The sequence below is a fragment of the Salmo trutta genome, chromosome 7, assembly GCF_901001165.1.
Source record: "Salmo trutta chromosome 7, fSalTru1.1, whole genome shotgun sequence".
NCBI classification, from domain to species: domain Eukaryota; kingdom Metazoa; phylum Chordata; class Actinopteri; order Salmoniformes; family Salmonidae; genus Salmo; species Salmo trutta.
In genome coordinates, this window is record NC_042963.1 from 46,603,284 (window position 1) to 46,616,794 (window position 13,511).

Below are 13,511 nucleotides of genomic sequence, written 5' to 3' on the forward strand. Positions count from 1 at the left end.
TTGTAAAGAGCCCCAGTGTGGCTCTAGGATTGGACGGATAATGTCCTTGGGGTTTTGCTGATTAGCCAATGTGATTCCTGGGGTTGCTCTGAAGGGCCCTCAGAGGGGAAGCATTATGAAGAAAGGGTCAAAGTTATTTGCTGAGCTGTGGGGGGCACCACTTACCCTGTTCTGCTCCTCTCTCTCCATTTGGTCTTTGTTTTTGTCGTTTCCTGTCAAAGCTCGCTCTCTCGCTCAAGATGCACGCAGGTCTCCCAGCGAATCGCCACATTCTTTAAAGAACCAAAACAATCTTATCGCTCTGCTCCATCGCAGGCAGCCATCACGGGCTTTCAGTGAAGCACAAAGACAGGATACAGATATTCTTCATTAACTTTTCTCCTAGTTGTATAATATCAAGATGTTTAATTGAGGTTTATATAATATTGGCAAGATGCTGGCCCCTTGGCCACTTGTTTAAAGGATGTCTTTGTTGTCTATCATATTATTTATAGCAAAAATACTAACACATTCTCTCTGTCTTTTTCTCTGTCTTTCTCTCCTTCCTCTATTCTCTCTCCCCCTTTCTCTCTCTCTCTTTCTTTCACTTTCTCTCTCTCCTCTCTCTCTCTCGCTCTCTCTCTCTCTCTCTCTCTCTCTCTCTCCTTCCCCCAGATCCGGTTAGTCCATCCAGGTTGGACGTCCTACCAGACCAGGTCCAGGCAGCTCAGTATAAGAGTCCTAGTCAGGGTCATGGTGGCTCTCCAGGCCTGCATGTATCCTGGCCTCGCTCTCGCGGGCTGGTCGACTGGTATGAGCTCACACTACAGGACACTAAAACAGGAGCGACCCGCAATACTCGCATCATGGGCACTGCCGTCCCTCAGTCAGGCTTTACCGCCCTCACCCCTGGCACCCTCTATGGCCTCAGCCTGGTGGCAATAGCTGGGAATAAAACTGCCCCACCAGTGCTGGCCACTGCAACCACAGGTGAGGGACCATCTTGCTGTTGTTATGTGGTTTCACTGGTCCTCTATTTGCATGTCATTTTCAGGTCTTCTACACCCAATGTGCTGTCCACCTGATATTTATAATAAACAAATTGTGTATGATATTCTACTGTCATTCTACCATACCCCTATTCCTATACTCACTTCAGTGGCTCCATGTTTGTTGGACTTGGATAACATAGAAATCCCTGATCTACTTTGTTACTTTGTTAGACATCAACAAGCTGCTCACTGGCATTGACCACTTTGTATTTTTCCCCCAGCTCCTTCAGCCATCAGCAGCCTCCAGCTCTTGGCCTCCTCCAACAGCCTGAGTGTTTCTTGGCAGCCCGGTCCAGGCAGGAGAGAGCATTTCAGAGTGCTGCTGAGGGAGCAGCAGGGCAGCCTGGTCAGGAACGTCACCCTGAAGAGTAGTGTCACCTCCCACATCCTTAATGACCTTTTGCCTGGGACACTGTACACTGTCACTGTGGTGACTGAGGCTGGAGGCCTTCAGAACGCTGTCTACAAACAAGCAGTCACAGGTAAGGTAACAGTCACAGAGGAACTGTGTCATGCTAGTTATGTTTGGGAGGTAAGGTAACAGTCACAGAGGAACTGTGTCATGCTAGTTATGTTTGGGAGGTAAGGTAACAGTCACAGAGGAACTGTGTCATGCTAGTTATGTTTGGGAGGTAAGGTAACAGTCACAGAGGAACTGTGTCATGCTAGTTATGTTTGGGAGGTAAGGTAGCAGTCACAGAGGAAATGTGTCATGCTAGTTATGTTTGGGAGGTAAGGTAACAGTCACAGAGGAACTGTGTCATGCTAGTTATGTTTGGGAGGTAAGGTAACAGTCACAGAGGAACTGTGTCATGCTAGTTATGTTTGGGAGGTAAGGTAGCAGTCACAGAGGAACTGTGTCATGCTAGTTATGTTTGGGAGGTAAGGTAACAGTCACAGAGGAACTGTGTCATGCTAGTTATGTTTGGGAGGTAAGGTAACAGTCACAGAGGAACTGTGTCATGCTAGTTATGTTTGGGAGGTAAGGTAACAGTCACAGAGGAACTGTGTCATGCTAGTTATGTTTGGGAGGTAAGGTAACAGTCACAGAGGAACTGTGTCATGCTAGTTATGTTTGGGAGGTAAGGTAGCAGTCACAGAGGAAATGTGTCATGCTAGTTATGTTTGGGAGGTAAGGTAACAGTCACAGAGGAACTGTGTCATGCTAGTTATGTTTGGGAGGTAAGGTAACAGTCACAGAGGAACTGTGTCATGCTAGTTATGTTTGGGAGGTAAGGTAGCAGTCACAGAGGAACTGTGTCATGCTAGTTATGTTTGGGAGGTAAGGTAACAGTCACAGAGGAACTGTGTCATGCTAGTTATGTTTGGGAGGTAAGGTAACAGTCACAGAGGAACTGTGTCATGCTAGTTATGTTTGGGAGGTAAGGTAGCAGTCACAGAGGAAATGTCATGCTAGTTCTGTTTGGGGGGTAAGGTAACAAGTTGTGACAGTCCTCACAGATATTATGGTAGGGACTCTGAAATTCACCTGTTGGAATAGTAAGACTGATACTTTTTTTGGTTGAAGTGTTCACCCATCCAACCACTAACCAAGTCTACTCCTGCTTAGCTTTTGTTATCCAGCAAGGAGGAGTAGAGTTCCTAGGGCTTCAATGTCACTGAGTTTAATACAGGTTCAGGGTGGAATGTTTCTCACACATGAATCTGGCTTAGTTTGCAGGGCTTTGTTTAACTTTCCAACACTGCACCCTTCTCTTTATACAGTCACTACCACCACCATGGCCATGCTCTCTGTCTGTCGTTGTTTCCAAGATATTTTAGGCTTCTCTATCCCACCCTTCCCTTCCTCTGTCTGCAGCTGGCTTGCCAATCAAGGCCTTCCTTCCTTCCCCTCCCAACCAACCCACCATACAAATACAGCTAGCCAGTAATACACTGCACAGCCACTGAACACAATGCTAGAATATTTATTTTTTATGGTCCTTCGAGTTGGACAGGAACAATTGTCCTCGAAAGGTGTCAGTGTCTAAAAACACCTGCTGTCACCTCCCTCTAATACATCCCTCTCAATCAACTTAAAAAAAACAGAATAAAAAAGTCCCTCTTTTCAGGTTTCTGAAACTCCCCCTCAAATGGAAATGGCTAAGAGGGATGTGTCGCCCGCAGTCAGCAGTGCTCCCACTAGACCAGACTCTGTCACGTGTTGTTTTTCTTCCCCTAGTCCCCGCGGCGGTGTCAGACCTCCTCTTGGAGAACAACGGCAGTCTGGACTCATTGAGGGCCTCCTGGGTCACAGCTATGGGCAGCGTGGATGCATACCTGGTCTCCCTTGCAACCCTGGATTCAGCCGATCAGGACAGGACGCTGCCACCCAATGCCACAGAGGTGGTCTTCAGCGGCCTGACCCCTGGACGATCCTATCAGTTGTCTATAAGGTCAAAGGTTGGAGAGCAGATGACTGAGGCTGTGACCATGGGCAGAACTGGTAAGTTATTCTGGAGGGTCAATGTCATACCTCAGATTAAGTTTATGCCTATCTAGTTCCATATCAAAACTGTTTTAAGTGAAAATTTAGGGCTGGTCAAAAGCCAGGAAATACTAATGTGCACCATAATCCGTAACTTCACCTATGCATCTTCAATGAAGATCTGGCTGATTGAACACCTCCATTAACCTCTCTCTCCCTCCTCCCTTTACACTGCCTCCTCTCTCCCTTCTCCCTTTACACTGCTTCCTCTCTCCCTCCTCCCTTTACACTGCCTCCTCTCTCCCTTCTCCCTTACACTGCCTCCTCTCTCCCTTCTCCCTTTACACTGCTTCCTCTCTCCCCCCTCCCTTTACACTGCCTCCTCTCTCCCTTCTCCCTTTACACTGCCTCCTCTCTCCCTTCTCCCTTTACACTGCCTCCTCTCTCCCTCCTCCCTTTACACTGCCTCCTCTCTCCCTTCTCCCTTTACACTGCCTCCTCTCTCCCTCCTCCCTTTACACTGCCTCCTCTCTCCCTTCTCCCTTTACACTGCCTCCTCTCTCCCTCCTCCCTTTACACTGCCTCCTCTCTCCCTTCTCCCTTTACACTGCCTCCTCTCGCACTCCTCCCTTTACACTGCCTCCTCTCTCCCCCCTCCCTTTACACTGCCTCCTCTCTCCCTCCTCCCTTTATACTGCCTCCTCTCTCCCTTCTCCCTTTACACTGCCTCCTCTCTCCCTTCTCCCTTTACACTGCCTCCTCTCTCCCTCCTCCCTTTGCACTGCCTCCTCTCTCCCTCCTCCCTTTACATTGCCTCCTCTCTCCCTCCTCCCTTTACACTGCCTCCTCTCTCCCTCCTCCCTTTACACTGCCTCCTCTCGCCCTCCTCCCTTTACACTGCCTCCTCTCTCCCTCCTCCCTTTATACTGCCTCCTCTCTCCCTTCTCCCTTTACACTGCCTCCTCTCTCCCTCCTCCCTTTACACTGCCTCCTCTCTCCCTTCTCCCTTTACACTGCCTCCTCTCTCCCCTCCTCCCTTTACACTGCCCTCCTCTCTCCCCTTCTCCCTTTACACTGCCTCCTCTCTCCCTCCTCCCTTTACACTGCCTCCTCTCTCCCTTCTCCCTTTACACTGCCTCCTCTCGCACTCCTCCCTTTACACTGCCTCCTCTCTCCCTCCTCCCTTTACACTGCCTCCTCTCTCCCTTCTCCCTTACAACTGCCTCCTCTCTCCCCTCCTCCCTTTACAACTGCCTCCTCTCTCCCTCTCCCTTACACTGCCTCCTCTCGCCCTCCTCCCTTTACACTGCCTCCTCTCTCCCTCCTCCCTTTACACTGCCTCCTCTCTCCCTTCTCCCTTTACACTGCCTCCTCTCTCCCTCCTCCCTTTACACTGCCTCCTCTCTCCCTTCTCCCTTTACACTGCCTCCTCTCTCCCTTCTCCCTTTACACTGCTTCCTCTCTCCCCCCTCCCTTTACACTGCCTCCTCTCTCCCTTCTCCCTTTACACTGCTTCCCTCTCTCCCCCTCCCTTTACACTGCCTCCTCTCTCCCTCCTCCCTTTATACTGCCTCCTCTCTCCCTTCTCCCTTTACACTGCCTCCTCTCTCCCTTCTCCCTTTACACTGCCTCCTCTCTCCCTCCTCGACCTTTGCACTGCCTCCTCTCATCCCCTCCTCCCTTTACATTGCCTCCTCTCTCCCTCCTCCCTTTACACTGCCTCCTCTCTCCCTCCTCCCTTTACACTGCCTCCTCTCGCCCTCCTCCCTTTACACTGCCTCCTCTCTCCCTCCTCCCTTTATACTGCCTCCTCTCTCCCTTCTCCCTTTACACTGCCTCCTCTCTCCCTCCTCCCTTTACACTGCCTCCTCTCTCCCTCCTCCCTTTACACTGCCTCCTCTCTCCCTCCTCCCTTTACACTGCCTCCTCTCTCCCTTCTCCCTTTACACTGCCTCCTCTCTCCCTCCTCCCTTTACACTGCCTCCTCTCTCCCCTTCTCCCTTTACACTGCCTCCTCTCTCCCTCCTCCCTTTACACTGCCTCCTCTCTCCCTTCTCCCTTTACACTGCCTCCTCTCGCACTCCTCCCTTTACACTGCCTCCTCTCTCCCTCCTCCCTTTACACTGCCTCCTCTCTCCCTTCTCCCTTTACACTGCCTCCTCTCTCCCTCCTCCCTTTACACTGCCTCCTCTCTCCCTTCTCCCTTTACACTGCCTCCTCTCGCCCTCCTCCCTTTACACTGCCTCCTCTCTCCCTCCTCCCTTTACACTGCCTCCTCTCTCCCTTCTCCCTTTACACTGCCTCCTCTCTCCCTCCTCCCTTTACACTGCCTCCTCTCTCCCTCCTCCCTTTGCACTGCCTCCTCTCTCCCTTTACACTGCCTCCTCTCTCCCTCCTCCCTTTACACTGCCTCCTCTCTCCCTTCTCCCTTTACACTGCCTCCTCTCTCCCTCCTCCCTTTACACTGCCTCCTCTCTCCCTCCTCCCTTTACACTGCCTCCTCTCTCCCTCCTCCCTTTACACTGCCTCCTCCCTTTACACTGCCTCCTCTCTCCCTCCTCCCCTTACACTTCCTCCTCTCTCCCTCCTCCCTTTGCACTGATTCCTCTCTTCCTCCTCCCTTTGCACTGCTTCCTCTCTCCCTCCTCCCTTTGCACTGATTCCTCTCTCCCTCCTCCCTTTGCACTGCTTCCTCCTCCCTTTACACGGCCTCCTCTCTCCCTCCTCCCTTACACTTCCTCCTCTCTCCCTTCTCCCTTTACACGGCCTCCTCTCTCCCTCCTCCCTTACACTTCCTCCTCTCTCCCTCCTCCCTTTGCACTGATTCCTCTCTCCCTCCTCCCTTTGCACTGCTTCCTCCTCCCTTTACACGGCCTCCTCTCTCCCTCCTCCCTTACACTTCCTCCTCTCTCCCTTCTCCCTTTACACTGCCTCCTCTCTCCCTCCCCCCTTTACACTGATTCCTCTCTCCCTCCTCCCTTTGCACTGCTTCCTCTCTCCCTCCTCCCTTTACACTGCCTCCTCTCTCCCTCCTCCCTTTACACTGCCTCCTCTCTCCCTCCTCCCTTTACACTGCCTCCTCTCTCCCTCCTCCCTTTACACTGCCTCCTCTCTCCCCCCTCCCTTTACACTGCCTCCTCTCTCCCCCCTCCTTTTGCACTGCCTCCTCTCTCCCTCCTCCTTTTACACTGCTTCCTCTCTCCCTTCTCCCTTTACACTGCCTCCTCTCTCCCTCCCCCCTTTACACTGCCTCCTCTCTCCCTCCTCCCTTTACACTGCCTCCTCTCTCCCCCCTCCTTTTGCACTGCCTCCTCTCTCCCTCCTCCTTTTACACTGCTTCCTCTCTCCCTTCTCCCTTTACACTGCCTCCTCTCTCCCTCCTCCCTTTACACTGCCTCCTCTCTCCCCCCTCCCTTTACACTGCCTCCTCTCTCCCTCCTTCCTTTACACTGCCTCCTCTCTCCCTTCTCCCTTTACACTGCCTCCTCTCTCCCTTCTCCCTTTACACTGCCTCCTCTCTCCCCCCTCCCTTTACACTGCCTCCTCTCTCCCTCCTTCCTTTACACTGCCTCCTCTCTCCCTTCTCCCTTTACACTGCCTCCTCTCTCCCTTCTCCCTTTGCACTGCCTCCTCTCTCCCTTCCCCAGTGCCAGACAAGGTGTCTCAATTGACCATGGTGGGCCTCAGTGACGGCAGCACTCTGAAGATGACATGGTCACCACCTAGAGGGGAATGGGAGAACTACCGCATCCTGCTAATGAATGCCACAGTGGCTCTGGTCAATGTGACACTAAGCAGGCCAGTGAGACAGTACTCTTTCTCTGGGGCTTCCCTGGGGCTGGTGCCTGGCAGGATTTACACAGCTCAGATCATGGTGGAGGCTGGCCCGTTTGGCAACATTGCTCACTGCCAAGGAATGCTTGGTAAGTTACATTACAAATATTTTGATGCTAAGCTTGGTGTATATGTGGAATGTTTTTATGGGTCAAATTATATCGAAACCATGTAGGATGGCTCTTAAAATACTTTACTAATTCTCTCCCTCTCTCTCAGCACCTCGGCCTGTCCAGCAGCTGGTCGTCTGTCACAGTGATGAGACGTCTCTGAGCGTGCAGTGGTCTCTCCCCATAGGGGAGTGGGACGGGTACACTGTGGTCCTGAGACAGGGGAACACCGTCGTGTCCCAGAGGACACTGTCCCGTGATGCCAGGGAGTGCACCTTCAACGTCCTCACACCCGGACGCCAGTACGCCATCGCTGTCACGACCAACAGTGGGGGCCTAAACAGCTCGACTTCAGTGATTGGACGAACCAGTGAGTCACGGTTCCAAAGGGATATGAATAATGTTTTTTTTCCCCCAGTATGGTTATGTTCTAGACTAGACACTAGAACTCTCAAACTCAACTCTGGACCTCGAAGTCAATTCCACAGCGTTTTTTCTTTCTTTCTTATTTTTATTTTATTTATTTTACTAGGCAAGCCAGTTAAGAACAAAATCTTGTTTACAATGACTGCCTAACCCGGCCAAACCCTAGCCCGGACGACGCTGGGCCAATTGTGCGCCGCCCTATGGGACTCCCAATCACGGCCAGTTGTGGTAGAGCCTGGAATCGAACCAGGGTCTGTATGGGCGGCAGGTAGCCTAGTGGTTAGAGCGTTGGGCCAGTAAACGGAAGGTTAGGTTGCTGGATCGAATCCCCATGCTGACAAGGTAAAATCTGTCGTTCTGCCCCTGAGCAAGGCAGTTAACCCACTGTTCCCCAGGCACCGAAGACGTGGATGACCATTAAGGCAGCCCCCTGCACCTCTCTGATTCAGAGGGATTGGGTTAAATGTGGAAGACACATTTCAGTTGAATACATTCAGTTGGACCACTGACTAGGTATCCCCCTTTCCCCTAGTGATGCCTCTAGCACTGAGATGCAGTGCCTTAGACCGCTGTGCCACTCGGGAGCCCAAATTGTTACCCTCCAATCAGGGACTGATTTAGACCTGGGACCAGGTGAATGCAATTAATTATCAGGTATAACAGACCTAGTAGGGTAAGAGTTGAATATTTTTGCACTACAACATTGCTCCATACAGGTTTTGTAGTCATATACTGTAACAGAGTTGTTGTAGTCATATAATCATGAGCTTTCCCCCATTAACAGAACTGATGCTGTGTCAATGACTCTTTATTATCTCAATTTCTCTGTAATGTCTCACGTCTCTGATGGCCTCTCTCTCTCTCTCTCTCTCTCTCTCTCTCTCTCTCTCTCTCTCTACTCCCAGCCCCAGCGCAAGTGACCAGTCTGCGTGTGACCAACAGTGGCAGCACGGACAGCCTCCAGACGCAGTGGGAGCGGGCAGCCGGAGAGCTGGACTCATACCATGTGCTGCTCATCCATGACAGCAGCGTGATCAAGAACGAGAGTGCCCCAGCCCACATCATGGCCTACAGCTTCCTGGCCCTGAAGCCTGGAGCCCTCTACAGGGTGGTAGTAACCACCATCAGAGCAGGACAAGCCTCCAGGCAGAGCGTGGCAGAGGGACGCACAGGTAGACAACTTTATGATTACTGACATATGTAGCCTACTTTAAATATATAATGTTAAAATAGATACATTTTAAAATAATGTTTAGCTATCACACATGAATTCAGTTAAAGGGCATTGACAGTTTTAACTGTTTTTGTGTGACAAACACCAGTATGCAAAATAATGTATTTTATTATATTTAGGATTGACAGGATATTATTCAGAACTCTTAGCTTTTATCTGATGCGACAGGAATTTCTAGGAACCACCGTCTCATGAATACTGAGGAAAGAAAAAGGTGTAGATTCACGCGCAGAGCGGGACAGGTGTTTATTAAGCTGTCGCAGAAGGTAGGAATCGTGGTCACAGGCAGGCAATGGTCAAACACAGTTAGGCAAACAGGCAGGTGAATCAAAACTAAGACTGGACTGGTTCTCACAAACGAGCTAGGATAAGGCTTAGTAGAGTCAAAATGACCAATACCTCAAAAAGGCACAAACAGAATGAACTCAACTAAATAAGGAGCTGATGAGACCTTGTGAGTAACTAACACAGGTGAAATCAATGAACAAAAATGAAAGACAGGGCTACGTTCAAGAACACAAAGAAACAGGGCTATGTTCAAGAACACAACGAAAATAACACAAGGCTGCCTACGAAAATAAATACAGAACCTTACACCGACTACTCAACAAACATGTCAAGGTCTTCCTTTCAAAGACTTCCCATCATGAACGGAAAAGGATGGGGGTCTTTTTTTGTATTGTTGAATTCCAGCTACCTTAATCTGAGAACGTTTTTATTTAAATGAACAAAGAATATACATTTCTTAAAGATACTTCCTCACTGGGCACAATGGTGGGTTTTGCTGATGCATCTAATCCTTTATATATACACTACCGTTCAAAAGTTTGGGCTCACTTAGAAATGTCCTTCTTTTTGAAAGAAAAGCACGTCTTTTGTCCATTAAAATAACATCAAATTGATCAGAAATACAGTGTAGACATTGTTAATGTTGTAAATGACTATTGTAGCTGGAAACGTCAGATTTGTTATGGAATATCTACATAGGCGTACAGAGGCCTATTATCAGCAACCATCACTCCTGTGTTCCAATGGCACGTTATGTTAGCTAATCTAAGTTGAAGGCTAATTGATCATTAGAAAACACTTTTGCAATTATGGCAGCACAACTGAAAACTGTTATCCTGATTAAATAAGCAATATAACTGTAAAGGAGGGCGTAACTGGCTGCAGGGAAGTCAGGCGCCGGAGAGCAGAAATGGGTAGCAAACATAGCCCTTTATTGAGGCGAACAAAACACGGCACTCAGAAAACTAACCACACACGAATTACAATAACCCGGCGCAAACCAGCCTGGAGTACACATACATTTACACATAACAATTCCACACACAGACATGGGGGGGAAACAGAGGGTTATATGCAAGACGAGTAATGAGGGAATGCAAACCAGGTGTGTGGGAAAACAAGACAAAACAAATGGAAAATGAAAGGTGGATCGGCGATGGCTAGAAGACCAGTGACGTCGACCGCCGCCCGAACAAGGAGAGGGACCGACCTCGGCGGAAGTCATGACAGTACCCCCCCATGACGCGCAGCTCCAGCAGCGCGCCGACACTGGCCTCGGGGACGAACCGGAGGGCGAGGCGCAGGGCGATCCGGCCGGAGACGGTGGAACTCCCGCAGCATTGAAGGGTCCAACACGTCCTCCACCGGGACCCTGCACCTCTCCTCCGGTCCGTACCCCTCCCACTCCATGAGGTACTGAAGGCCCCTCGCCCGACGCCTCAAATCCAGTATGGAGCGAATGGAGTACGCCGGGGCCCCCTCGATGTCCAGAGGGGGCGGAGGAACCTCCCGCACCTCAGACTCCTGGAGCGGGCCAGCCACCACCGGCCTGAGGAGAGACACATGGAACGAGGGGTTAATACGGTAATCGGGGGGAAGCTGTAACCTGTAACTAACCTCGTTCAGTCTCCTCAGGACTTTAAATGGCCCCACAAATCGCGGACCCAGCTTCCGGCAGGGCAGGCGGAGGGGCAGGTTTTGGGTCGAGAGCCAGACTCGGTGCGAACACCGGGGCCTCACTGCGGTGACGGTCTGCGCTGGTTTTCTGGTGCAGCACGGCCCGCTGGAGGTGAACATGGGCGGCGTCCTATGTCTCCTCCGTGCGCCTGAATTAGTCGTCTACCGCAGGAGCCTCGGTCTGACTCTGATGCCAAGGTGCCAGAACCGGCTGGTACCTCAGTACGCACTGGAAGGGGGAAGGGTTAGTGGAGGAGTGGCGGAGCGAGCTCTGAGCCATCTCGGCCCAGGGCACGAACACCGCCCACTCCCCCGGCCGGTCCTGGCAATAAGACCGCAGAAACCTACCCACATCCTGGTTCACTCTCTCCACCTGCCCATTACTCTCGGGGTGAAACCGAGGCTGATCGAGACCCCCAGACGTTCCATGAACGCCCTCCAGACCCTCGAAGTGAACTGGGGACCTCGATCAGATACTATATCCTCAGGCACCCCGTAGTGCCGGAAGACGTGCGTAAACAAAGCCTACGCAGTCTGTAGGGCCGTAGGGAGACCGGGCAGAGGGAGGAGACGGCAGGACTTGACATGAAATGGTCCACAACGACCAGGATCGTGGTGTTACCCTGTGAGGGGGGAGATCGGTAAGAAAATCAATCGACAGGTGCGACCAAGGCCGTTGTGTAACGGGTAAGGGGTGTAGCTTACCTCTGGGCAGGTGCCTAGGAGCCTTACACTGGGCGCACACCGAGCAGGAGGAAACATAAACCCTCACGTCCTTAGCCAAAGTGGACCACCGGTACTTCCCACTCAAACAGCGCACTGTCCGACCGATCCCTGGATGACCAGAGGAGGGGGACGTGTGAGCCCAATAGATCAGCCGGTCACAGACAGCAGACGGAACGTACAGATGCCCAGCGGGACACTGGAAGGGAGCGGGCTCTGCACGTAACGCCTGCTCAATGTCCGCATCCAGCTCCCATACTACCGTCACCACCAGGCAGGAGGCCAGGAGTATGGAGGTAGGATCCATGGGCTGCTCCTCTGTGTCATACAGCCGGGACAGTGCGTCTGCCGTCACATTCTGGGAACCTGGTCTGTAAGAAAGGGTGAAAACAAAACGGGTGAAAAACATGGCCCACCTTGCCTGACGAGGATTCAGTCTCCTCGCTGCCCGGATGTACTCCAGGTTGCGGTGGTCAGTCCAGATTATTAAAGGGTGTTTAGCCCCCTCAAGCCAAAGTCTCCACGTCTTCAATGCTTTGACGACAGCCAACAGCTGTCGTGACAATAACTGGCTTTCTTTAGATTGGTTGAGTTTCTGGAACATCAGCATTTGTGGGTTTGATTACAAGCTCAAAATGGCCAGAAACAAAGAACTTTATTCTGAAACTCGTCAGTCTATTCTTGTTCTGAGAAATTAATGCTATTCCATACGAGAAATTGCCAAGTATTTGAAGATCTCGTACAACGCTGTGTACTACTCCCTTCACAGAACAGCGCAAACTGGCGCTAACCAGAATAGAAAGAGGCCCGGTGCACAACTGAGCAAGAGCACAAGTACATTAGAGTGTCTAGTTTGAGAATCAGATGCCTCACAAGCACAAGTCCGCTATTTTCTATTCCTGCTTTTGAACCTTTTTCTCAGCATCAGATAATCTTTTCTCAGCTTCAGACAACCTTTTCTTCCCTTTCTCTTCTCCTTCTCCAGGTTCTTTATCCTCTCCTATTCTTTCTTTTTCTCTTCCTCCGGTTGAAGTTTCTACTCCTTTTCTTTTTATTTCTCCTCCTTCTCCAGGTTCTTTATTCTCTCCTTTTCTGCTTCAAACCTAAATTTCTCTTCCAGTTGTTGTTCCTTAATCTCATTCGCAAGGATCTTCAATATCTCCTTTTTCTCTTTTTTTCTCTTCTTCCAATTTACATTTCTCCTCCTTTTCTGTTTATTTCCTCTCCTTCTCCAGGTTCTTAATCATCTCTTTCTCTTAGTTTTTTTCTTCCACCAACCTAAGTTTTTCCACCTTTTCTTTTCCTTCCCCAACTTCTCCAGGATCTTCATCCTCTATTTTCCTTTCTTTATCTCTTTGTCAAATGTCTCCACCAATCTTAAATCCAATTCAAGTATGAGGTTGTGATGATGTTTACAAAATGGCGTAGCAGTTCAGATGTCTTTGTCTTGTATATATTTTTCCCCTTTGTATATATTTCATATATATTTTTTATATTTTTAACCTCAGTTTTAAAATACTTTCCTGCAACCCGCCTCACCCAATGTGGTATGGATCTGCTATTTTCTATACTTTAGAACCCGGAACCCCCAACAGAAGCTAGCTAGCTAACTAGCTACTAGCAAGTAGTCAGTTAGCCACTGCTAGCGGTCATCAGCTAACCTTAGCCCGGTCAACTCCTGTCAGTCTGCACAGCGCAATTCAACCCAGCGGATAACGGACTACTTGTTCTCCACATCTCCGGTTTCCTACAGCAAGCTC

At 50.4% G+C, this 13,511-nt stretch overlaps 1 protein-coding gene across 3 annotated transcripts in view; it reads left to right on the top strand.

Annotated features, from left to right (window-relative positions):
- Positions 1–13,511, top strand: part of LOC115197532 (receptor-type tyrosine-protein phosphatase beta) — a 42,575-nt gene that overhangs the window by 8,030 nt on the left and 21,034 nt on the right. For all 3 annotated transcript variants that reach the window (XM_029759161.1, XM_029759160.1, XM_029759162.1), the window contains 6 exons: positions 655–969; positions 1,253–1,513; positions 3,214–3,477; positions 7,107–7,382; positions 7,513–7,773; positions 8,735–9,001. In XM_029759161.1, coding sequence (XP_029615021.1) covers positions 655–969; positions 1,253–1,513; positions 3,214–3,477; positions 7,107–7,382; positions 7,513–7,773; positions 8,735–9,001 — 1,644 coding nt within the window. The remainder of the gene's footprint in view (positions 1–654; positions 970–1,252; positions 1,514–3,213; positions 3,478–7,106; positions 7,383–7,512; positions 7,774–8,734; positions 9,002–13,511) is intronic.